The following is an 11,744-nucleotide window of genomic DNA, read 5'->3' on the forward strand; positions in this document are numbered from 1 at the left end:
TTGCTTGAACTCAGGAGTTCGAGACCAGCCTGGGCAAGAGCAAGACCTAGTCTCTATTATAAACAGAAAGAAATTAGCCAAAAAAACTATTAGCCGGGCACGGTGGCATGTGCCTATAGTCCCAGCTACCAGGGAGGCTAAGGCAGGAGGATTGCTTGAGCCCAGGAGTTTGAGGTTGCTGTGAGCTAGGCTGACGCCATGGCACTCTAGCCCAGGCAAGAGAGTGAGACTCTGTCTCAAAAAAAAAAAGAGAGAAGTAAATGTGGACTGGAAAACAGCTTAGTAAGTGATTTACAGTGGGGCTTTTTCACTAAGTATTTTTTTCAAACTGGAAAATTTTCCTGAGTTATGAGATGTCCAGTTTCCTCTTATTACTAAATCATTCCCACTATCTTATCAGAACTTTATTTTTTGGGAAGAAAATATATTGGCTGTGTCACTGGACCGTACCAGATATTCTGGTATTCAGGAGTAACCCTAGATCCTACAATTTAAAGCACAGAGTCATGAAGATCAGACCCAATGTTTTTGCTAAGAATAGCCTGGAACAACCTTCACCATGCTCAGTGTTGCCTCACTCCTAACCCAAGACAGAAACCTGGCAGTGGGGCCTACCCAGGGCTTGCAGGTGGGTTCTGGGTAGGCAGGAGGCCACTCCTCCCTCCCCCATGTAAGCAGCTTTTTATTTTTACTCACTTGATAAACAATACAAACTCTACATTTAGAAGGGGGAAAAAAAACTCAGAAAATGCAAAAGGTATAATGAAGAAAGTGAAAAACCACCCATAACTAGAACGAACATATAATTGCCATCCAAAGCAGGAAACTTTTGAAAGTGAAGAGGAAGAAGGCTATTAATTATTTTACCAGAATGAGAGTGGTAAACCAGGGCTATGCCAGGTGAACCGGCTGTAAGGTCACACTGTCTACAACCCGGATATCTGCAAACATGTCTCGGGGTTTCTCAGTGTATAAGCACACAGAAATATGAACTGTACATGAGACCATGCTGTACTGTATTCTCTTTTCTCACTTAACTTATCTCAGACATCTTTTGTATCAGTAAATACAGATCTACTTATTGAGTCATTTTCAAGGAATATTATTACATGGTTGGGTTTTTATGTTTGTTTAGGCTGTTAAACAATGCCACCATAAGCATCCTTCTTACTGTAGTACATTTTTGGCTGATTAATTTCTGGAGTAAGTTTCTATAAATGGCATTGATTCCAAGGTAAGCAGAGTTTGCATCTGGCCTGTATTGCCAAGTGCTCCACTTTACAATCCCATTCCCAGAAAAATACATTCCAGCTGATAAAGTTCTACCTAGATATCTTTAGAGACATCATTTTGACCCAAATTAGACTTTGAATTATCTAAAATGTCACAGAATTATTCTTCTTTTCCCAAGTTGAAACCTTAATCCTGCTGTTGTCACCTAATTTTAACTTGGAAAGTCTTATAAATCCCTTTTATTTCTGTCACATAGGGATCTTGGGTCACTAAGAGGAAAGGACTCATTATTCACACACCCACACAAGAACTGTCCTCTTTTTCAAGGTCTCTGAGCTGACTTGACCTCTACTCGGAAGGTCAAAGGTAATGGTTCTGAGTTAATCTCATTTTTTTTTTTATTCTGAGCCACAAAATGAACAGCAGTCATTTGTTTAGAGTTGTTAAATCTTAATGTGTTGAAACCAGCTGAGTGACAAAGCCCTTTCACAGTTAGAAAGAAAGAGTTTCTGCAGTAAAGAGTGACACGGCAAAGTCAGGGGATGCATGAGGAGATTCCACGTCAGCCTCAGCTCAGCCCAGTACATAAACTGTTCCACCATCCATGGCCAATTTCACTACACAGCGTCCAGATTCCTGGAGCATTTCTATTAGCCCCTCATAAAATGCACAATGAAAGGCAAATATCCAGGTGTCAGACTTCTAAGACGCTCAAATAGTTGGAACAGCTGTCACAGACCCATGCAATTTGCCTTCTGCAGAAGCCAAGCCACCTGAAGGCCGTCATCTAGTCAACCGTGGAAAGGGAAAGAACAGACTTACTCTCTTTCCTGTCTTCTCCTTTTTCAAAACAGCAATCTGGGGACATCTGGTGTAAGGTAAACCTCCAGCAAGCACTACAGGTGCAAAGAAGGTTAGAACCGGAAGAGAGCTCCCAGATTCTCTCCTTGGTCCAAGCCTCTCGTTCCACCAGCAAGGAGGCAAGAGCTCAGAAAGGTGACGGCACCTGCCAAAGGTCACACTGGAAGCTGCTGCCGACTTACAGCCTCTGTCTTCACCACTGCTTACATTTCAGTTCTGAGAACAGCACAGTCGAGGTACCGTTCAAGAGGCCTGTGCAGTTCTGTGGTTAGAAGCCCAGCTCTGTGGGCCTGAGCCCACCACACAACTGCTCTAAGCCCAAGTTTCCTTATCCACAGAAAGGGAGGAAAGACATAACTAGTAACAACTATTAATACTAAAATTGATGCTGTTGAAACCTGGAAAAAGGTTTAAAAAAATGCCTGAAAGACTACAGTAGAAAAACTGATTTGCTCCAATAATTCTGTTAGAGATAAGCAACATAGATGTAATGTTCTTCCACTGTACAACTGATAAAGTTAGGAGAAAACCATAAGAATTATACATATTTACAACCCTTATTCTCAATGCCTAGTTATTCATGACTACATCAATCAGAACTCAGTAGCAATAAAATTAGATTAGACTCAAGAGGATTTCTATTGCCAGCAGACACTGACATACATTTTAAAAGAAATCACTGTTTTACTTGCACACTAAATCACTGAAGGTAAGCTCTAAAATGGTGCTTCCCAAACTATTCCAATCCATCGCACACTGGTATTTTTGTAGAATACAGTAAAAATGAATCAGAAAAACAGATTGTCAAACTGTGTAAGTCCACATTTTTTATTAGGATCACTGTGTCAAATTGCTGGAAACATTCCCAAATGCTTAGTGTCAAGTTCTGTACTTATCTCTTCTTGGACCAGTTCAGACTGGCAGAACACAATGAAAAAGCAGCTAACAGTGCCCACTCTCCAAGGCCTTACAGTACAACAGGCACACGCTGTGTGCTACTCACAACCACCACTATCATAATCCGCGCCTTACATTACGTGGAAACTGGGGCTCAGAGGGGTTAAGTCATTTGTCTAAGATGACACTGCAAAGTAAATGGCAAAGCTGAGATCTAAACTCAGGACCACTTGCCTGAAGTCTGTGCTCACACTCTGTTGTCTCCCTAGAGCACCCAGAGAGAAGCCACATAATTAGTTTTTAGTTTACTATTTAATTTAGAGTGTATCACCATATTTTTATCCAGTTTGCAGGCAACTAAGCCCCTGGGTTTCCCTGTCTTCTACCTGTCTCCTGGTCTTCTGGGAATTTTCAGTAAAAGGAATCATGAAAGGTGATGAAACTCATGTCAATTAACTAAGATATCTGGAAACAGATTAAGATGTGAGGAAAGGAAGAGAGATGGCCATTAAAATTAGACTTTAAAATTTTCTATTCCACACTTCTTTCCAGGCATCCACGAGGGGTGAGGTTGGCCAGATTGACTACCAATAAAGCTTACCTTGCCCAACGGCCGAGTGCATTTGTTCCACGTCGAACTTGATTTTCGATCTCCCTGGAGTGCTGAGCATCTTTTCCCACACTGCAGTTACTTCTTTAAGACAAGGAGTGATTTCTTCATAATCGAGCTTCAGGCGCTTATTCAGCAAATCATTTTCGGAGGCTAGAACAGATCATTTAAGAACACATTAATAAATGCTACGCATGGCTGCCTCTGGGTTATCGGCGCTGTGTCATACAGTTACAGCCCTGCCAACAGATCCAAATCGAAGTCCTGGATCCTGCCCCACTCCATTTTCCTCGTGTTGGACAATGCTAAAAACCCAGGCGGTGTCTGATTCCTCTTATCCCGTTCACTCTCACTGTGTCCTGCTAGCTCTGCTGCTAAGCTACACCCCACATCTGCCCAGTTCTTCCCATTGTCACAGCTGCCTTCACACCACAAAGCTCTCAAAGGCAGGAGCTCTGTGTTAAAATTCCCAATGCCTGGCATGGTTAGAGTTCAACAAAATTTTTTCATCTAAACTGGAAGAGGGACTCTAAGGGATAGCTCCTTCTTATTTAGAGCCAAACCTCTTTTTGGTAGCTTCTTTCATTGGTTCCATTTCTGTTTCCTGGAGATAAACAGAATAAATCTACTCCCTTCATATGACATCTTTAAAATGTATGAAGATAGGTATTGTTTCCCACCAAACTTATTCAACCTAAAGTTGCATTAAGAATTATACCTAAGGGGGGGGGGCAAGGGCAACATATGTAACCTAAACATCTGTACCCCTATGATATGCTGAAATAAAGAAAAAAAAAAAAAGAATTATACCTAAATTACCAAACTGCGGGCGGGGAGTGGAGGGGATATCAATTAAGGAAAACTTTAAATTGACAATTTAAATCGATTCCCCAGTCTAACCACTCACTTCATGGACACGGAAGCTGAAGTCAGATTAAGTGGTTTGCCCAAGGTTATTTACTGGCCAGGAGGTGGCCCAGTGCTGCCGTCCTCTCAACTTTTACAGTGCTTCATCTCTCATTTTTACTCTTTTACTCTGAAAAATACATTTTTAAGGTCCTGTCAAACAATTCCCTACATCTCTGGAGTTCACATTTTTAAAAAAATGCCAACTCTAGATTTTGTGTGTGTGTGTGTGTGTGTGTGTGTGTGTGTGTGTGTGTGGCTATGAGAAAACACAATAAATGTCACTAGAGTTGAGCTAACCCTTGCGGCAAGCCGGGTTCAGGACCAGCTTTGCTGAGCAGTGACTGTCAGCAGCGCTGGGCTCTCGGTGCCAATGTGCATTTCTCTGGCAGTGGGTTCTGCTGAGAGCACATCTGGCTACCCTAACACAGCCCAGCAGGCAACACAAGGAACTCGCTCTGAAGTCAACAGGACTGCACACAGACAGAAAAAATAGGCCAGAAGATTCAGCTGAAAAGGCTTAATCCGTGTATTTGGCTATTGGTCCAAGCAACTTCCTGCAGCTTCAGCATCCTGACAACACCACTGCCTAAAGTCAGTGGCCTCCAAAATGCCTTATCAACCAAGGCAGGCGGTGCAAACCTGCAACGAATGTCCAGATTCCATGTCAACCAGGGGAGGGGAACCTGCAGCCTTGGGGCCACGTGTGGCCTCCTGGATCCTTAAGTGCAGCCTTTTGACTGAATCCAAATTTTACAGAACACATCTTTTTAATAAATGGATTTGTTCTGTGAAATTTGGATTCAGTCTAGGAGCTGCACTTGGGGATCTGGAGGGCCACATGAGGCCTTGAGGCCACAGGTTCCCAAGCGCCCACAACCCACGTGGTTCATGAGCTTGTGGGGAAAGGGGAAACGTGACTGAGATCAAATGTAATTTTGTAAAAAGTTGTCCAAAATATTAACATTTAACATGAAAGTCTGAGCTAACTTGGACCTGTGACTAACATTCACGCCTCATTTATGGTCGCTGTGGAGGGTGGGCTGTGGCTGCTCTGTCCCCAGTTCTGCTCTCCTAACAACTGCTTTCAGAGACTAAACTCTCTTGCCAGCAGCCACCAGCTCTCGAAAGCTCAGAAAGGGAAAGCTGAGCAGCTGGGAGGCTCCACAGTTGTAAATGATCGCCCCCCGCCCCCCCAATACACACACTCGTGAGATTTCAGGAAAACCACACTCTCTCTATATATTTATGTAACAACAAACATGTATTATTTAACTAGGGGGAAAGCTTTTTTACAATCAAAAAACCTTCAACTGCAATTCAAAATTTAATGTCACCACATCATTTTACCTACGGTGAGCATACAATGCTGACTGATGTGGATGAGTTCGGCAGGCAATGCCACGTGGACCGTGCACGCCAAGCCACAGCGGTACTGACGCACACCTTGCTGTGCTGCCTTAGGCTGCTCAAGTCTAATAAGTCATTTAAAAATAGGGAAAAATGGCCTTGCAGAGGGGGGACAGCAGAGGACTGTTGGTTTGGAAGAGAGGTGATACATTGTAGTCGCAACACCACTGAAAATTAGCTGTTTGATTTTGGGGAAATCACTTCAGCTTTCACGTGCCTACAATGAGTGAGGTAGAGTTTGACGATATGATTTGGGTCCTTCCAGGATGCAGTGCTTCTGGAGTAGTAACAAATATTTGATCCATATATTCAAAAGACAGGAAATAGACTTAACCACAGAAAGAACCTCCTCATACACTTTCCTCTAATTTCTTTCCCAAAGAGAGTGCAAGTCAGCTTGAATCCTTGATCAATTTCAAGAGCCACTCCCAATTGCAATTTAACCTTCCTTTAAGAAACCCCTACCTCCCCCCAAAAAAGCAATAGAACGACTAACTCTTCTCTAGGTACATAGTACAGCAGGTGCTTGAACAACACTGTGATCAATGTTGTTTTATTATCATGATGAGTAAAAATCTCAGTTCCCAGCTGGGGTCACTGTGTGGATTTTGCACGTTCTCCCCATGTCTGCGTGGGCTTTCTCTGGGTGCTCCAGTTTCCTCCCACGTCCCAGAGATGTATACATGAGGTTAATCGGCACGTCCACATAGTCCCAGCCTGGGGACGGGTGAGTGTGTGAGCTGTGCTGCCATGGGACGGCGTCCTGTCCAGGGCTGGCTCCTGCCTTGCACCCAGAGGTACGGGGAAAGCCTCTGGCCCCCCAAGACCCCGAACTAGAGTAAGCAGGTGAGTAATTATCTTACTTGTTCTTATTAATCTTTCTTAAATATAAGCATAGCTCACACTTACTTCAATGCTTAATATTAGAAGTATCTTGGATCTTTATTTAGAAGTCTGGTGACTTTTTTGTGACCAGAAACATGCCATAGGAACTTAACTCTTTTTAAAAAATATGTCAGTCTATGGTAAAACTGGTTTTGTTATACATCATTTTGTTTAAAGTAGCAGTTTCCATGAACCTGTCGATGACATTAAGTGAGGACTTGCTGTACACTCCCTGGTTGGTTCGTGTCAAATCTTGCTTCTGTATTTAATGAGAGAGTTCTGTCCCCACCCTCGACACACCCCTACAAAACTTACTAAAAATTTTCAAGCAATTGGCCCTTTTTGCTGATTATTTTTCTCAGAATTAGTGTACACACTAGTGTGTATTAGCGCACACACTGATACAATGACTAATGCTTCCTATATTATATTAAGCAAGTTTACTGTGCTTTCAATGCAAAGATAAATGTATGTTGAACTTTATAGAGATAAGGAAGAGAAATTAAATCAAACAGGAAAAATAAAAGAACACAAGAACTGAACACTGCCAAGAAGCCAGATGAAATGAGGAAGCAGTAGAAAAATGCTGGCAAGCATGAGTAAACTTAATAAAACACCGGGCAAGGTGTTCCAGGTAACCTTAGAAAACTCTTACCTGTTCATGCTAGTCTGTGTAGTCATCATTTGCACAGCAGTATGTACTCTGCTTTTGTGGCATATTGATCTTGCCTATCAGTTGCATTCCCAAGAAGCCAGGCAGCAACATTCCCAATTGATAGCTGCACTCTGACTTGACGTGGCTATCATTTGCAAGCTCGGCCAGCAGAAGCATTAAGGTTTACGACCTACATGATGAACATAACTGCCTTTTTGCTTTTCAACAAAAATCCCAACATACACATGAATATATAATAAATGCTGTGCTCCTTTAGCTTAAGATACTTACAGTAATGCCATCACCACCAAACACCTTTTAGACATCTACTTTTAGAATTACCTTCAAGAACACACAACAAAGTGGTAAAAAAACAGAGTTGGAGGAAAACTTAGCACTCACCTATTCTGAACTCCCCTCACTGAGCCACCGTCTTCCACAGCACCCTAACCGGAGGACCTGTCTCACCCCGCTTCAGTACTGCCTCCTGGAGAGCTTACTGCCCTCATAAGTAGCCCATTCCCGCTGTCAGACTACTTCCACATCAAAAGTTCTTCTTACTCTATATTCCACTTCTTGGTTTTGGTCAAACTGATGTACATATATGGACTATCTTTTCATATTTCATGAATCTGTACCCTTCTCAACCACAGAAACTACGCTGCTCACACACAGTGCTGTCATAACTCACAAATACCTCACAGGTGTACACAGAGAACACCAATTGGAACGTAATCTGGGAACGTATTCATCAGATTTGGTGTCTTAATGAATTTCAGCTCGATACAAACAACAAGATCATTATTAAAAGACAAAAATTTGCAATTAAGGATGATGCCAAATGAAATGTACCCTAATTCCAAAACTGCTTTGGGGCAATAGCAGTGTCACTAAACTACCTGCTACAGCTTCCCTTTGAAAGAGTGTCCTCAGGGCTGGGCGTGGTGGCTCATGCCTGTAATCCTAGCACTCTGGGAGGCTGAGGTGGGAGGATTGCTCGAGGTCAGGAGTTCTAGACCAGCCTCAGCAAGAGCGAGACCCCATCTCTACTAAAAATAGAAAGAAATTAGCCAGACAACTAAAACTACATAGAAAAAATTAGCCAGGCATGGTGGCACATGCCTGTAGTCCCAGCTACTCGGGAGGCTGAGGTAGGAGGATCGCTTGAGCCCAGGAGTTTGAGGTTGCTGTTAGCTAGGCTGATGCCATGGCACTCTAGCCTGGGCAACACAGCGAGACTCTGTCTCCAAAAAAAAAAGTTGTGTTCAGACTTCCTGCTCAAAATCTTCACTACTTTATAGCTAGGCAGCTGTCTACACCCCAAGACCCGTGTTCTTTCCAAATGATACATAAACTTAGCTTCTTAAGCTACTATGAAAATAATATTTTTTAGTTTAAGTGTTGGTATGGAAACAGCAAATGAACAAAATCTCAACTTTCAAAGTTTGCATCATATTTTTATACTGTTGATATCAGCACAGGTAGAACCCAGCTAATTTTTTACAAGTCACCTGCAACTTGCACATAGAATGAGGTTACAAACTATGACGATAATGACTTACATAGCATCAGTTCCTACCTAACTTACAGGCATAGACTATGGCTAAGGATAAAGAAGAGGTAGTAAAAAAAAAAAAAAAAGCAAACAAAACACACCTTTCAGAGGGTTAGAGCTTAAATTTGAAGCTTGTACCTCAGAAGTTCTAGATATTATGCTAATTAATGATCACATAGGAATAATTAACATAGTTGGTGAGATTATCATTAAATCTCCACAAAGTACACAGTGTTAACATTACTTCAAAAGAGTAAACAGATATTATATATACATAGATTAGGACAGATATGTTATGTTAACCTGTTTTGCTTTTTTTTTTTTTTTAAAGACAGCATGCTTATGTCTGATGTGATTCTTTTCAGAGCCAAGATAAGATCATCAAGCCCATTTAATGTCAAAATGGCAAACCAACCTTGTAGCTTCTGATTTTCCTTCTCCATTCTGAGAAGCAGTATCTGTTGTAGAATAGCCTTTTGCCATAGCTCTCGAAGCTCACGAGATGTCCTTTTCTTTTCCTCTGGTACAGGGCCAAAGGGTCCATCTTCACAAACTGGTTCTAAAGGAGATCGTGGGGGAAGCTCTCCCAGCTCTGAATAATCTGTAGAGGGAAAAGGACATCCCAGAATGGTCATTTTCAACAAAAAATATATCTTCAAACACAGTGCTAAATTAGGAAATTCTGCTCACTCAGATAAAGCATAATATCACTAAATTTAAAATTCATGTTTTTTTACTGAACCATGACATGTGATAAAATTCATGTTTTAATATGCATTGAAATAAACTAGTAAGCAAAAGTTGCAGTAGCTGAGGAAATATTTAAAGATATCTACTTATTAAGGTGTAAGATTTTTCTCTTCTTCTAAAGTTATTTAATAACTATATTATTAATAATAATAGCAAATATTCATAGTGTCTACTGTGTATACCAAACTGCTCTAAGGGGTTTATATATAATAACTTCTTTAATACTCACAACCACGCTAAGACATAGGTACTATGATTATTCGGTTCTACAGAAAAGCAAACTGAGGCACAGGGAGCTTAAGTAACTTGCCCAATGTCACAGAGCTAAGAAGTAGCAGGGCCAGGACTGGCACTCAAGCAGTGTGGCTTTCACATACATTCTTAAACACCGTATTATATGGCTAGGTATTCTGAAAGATGATTAAAACATATTTAATAGCCAGTAAGTAACAACAGTGACCATTAACAGATCCTCTACCAAGTGCTGGGCATTTCATATAGACAGACTCAATCCTGACAACAACTCCAGAAGGCAGATATTAGCTTGAAAAGGAAAATGAAGCTCAGAAAGGCTGAGTCACTTGCCTAAGGTCATGTAGTACATAAGTAGGGACACTGGAATTCTAACCTATGTCTGCCCAACTCAGAAGCCCATTTGCTTCCCACTAGATCTCACTACAATTCAAATGTTTCCTATGTCATCAATTTTTAAATTTCTGTTTATTAGTTTAAACCTCTGTACCTTTCCCAACTGCAGAAACTACATTGCTTGTACAATGTTTTCATAACTCACAAATACCTTACAGACATGTACAGAGAATATCCCACTCACGGTGACACTAGCTATGAGAGCAGCAGCAGTTCCTGTACACCTGGACCTCATGGGATGTCACATACTCTTGGGAACATCTGTCTAAACTGAACCTTTGTAAATAAAATCATGGTCTTAACACACGCCATGAAAAACTCTTCACGAGCAACTTGAGCCCCACAATCACCATAATACAACATACAATCTCTCCCAGCTGACAGCATCGACAGAGATTCCACACAGCACTCAATTTCCAGAACAGTCATCAGTGTTGACTACGATCTTTACCTGAAGTTGGATCTGTTTTCCTGCTCTGAAACCTGTGAGATCAAACACAGGCCGCAAACTGTTTCATTTCTTAAAGTGACTTGTACAACTTAACTCTGGTAACTTAAAATTACTAGATTTAAAAATAGTTAATAAGCATGCTTGATAATCCCTGGAAGCATTTAAGTGCAGAGCTCTAAATTACAGAGCTTTACAGAGTCTTACGATGGTCCTATTAAACAAACAAATAAATGAAAATTCTACATCTTTGGGGGGCTTATGTATGTTACAGGAGGATGCTCATGTGTGATGCTCTGTAGAAAAGTAGGAATCAAAATTGTCTAAATAGCACCATCTCAATTTTATAAATATCAGAAACAACATGGATTCGTGATTAATAGGACAGGTTCTGGAGTCAGGCTACCAGGGTTTTACGACTCTGCCATTTATTGATTTTGTCATCTTTGTTAAGTCACTTCACCTCTCTATATCAACTTCCCAATCTGTCAAGTAGGAATAATGGTACTTTCCTCACAGTGGTGTTCAAGAGATTGAATTAACACATGGATAAGAACCGCCCAGAACACGACCCAACGCATAGTAAGAACACAATAAATATTAGCTCTTATTGTTTGCTATCATATATTCATTAAGGGCATAGAAAAAGTACTGGAAAGAAATACATCAAAGTTTCAGCCACTCAACTGTAAGCCCTAGCAAGGCACAACCTTGCCGCCTTGGCAACCGGGCTTCAGTCATCACTGAGCACAGCTGCTGGCACCCAGCAGGTGCTTCATAATTGTCAAATAAAAGAAGAGATAAATAGGTGTTGGGTTTACATGTGCTGTTATTCATTTATTTCCTGTATCTTTTAAATTTGTGACAGTAAACATTTTTAAAATAA

At 41.2% G+C, this 11,744-nt stretch overlaps 1 protein-coding gene across 5 annotated transcripts in view; it reads right to left on the reverse strand.

The window, feature by feature from the left end:
- TBC1D1 (TBC1 (tre-2/USP6, BUB2, cdc16) domain family, member 1) overlaps window positions 1-11,744 on the reverse strand; it is a 214,635-nt gene that overhangs the window by 28,969 nt on the left and 173,922 nt on the right. For all 5 annotated transcript variants that reach the window (XM_012644492.1, XM_012644490.1, XM_012644491.1 and 2 more), the window contains 2 exons: window positions 9,428-9,613; window positions 3,593-3,754 (listed from right to left, as the gene is read on the reverse strand). In XM_012644492.1, the coding sequence (XP_012499946.1) occupies window positions 3,593-3,754; window positions 9,428-9,613 (348 nt within the window). The remainder of the gene's footprint in view (window positions 1-3,592; window positions 3,755-9,427; window positions 9,614-11,744) is intronic.

This window comes from Propithecus coquereli, unplaced genomic scaffold (assembly GCF_000956105.1).
Source record: "Propithecus coquereli isolate 6110/MARCELLA unplaced genomic scaffold, Pcoq_1.0 Scaffold213, whole genome shotgun sequence".
NCBI lineage: Eukaryota > Metazoa > Chordata > Mammalia > Primates > Indriidae > Propithecus > Propithecus coquereli.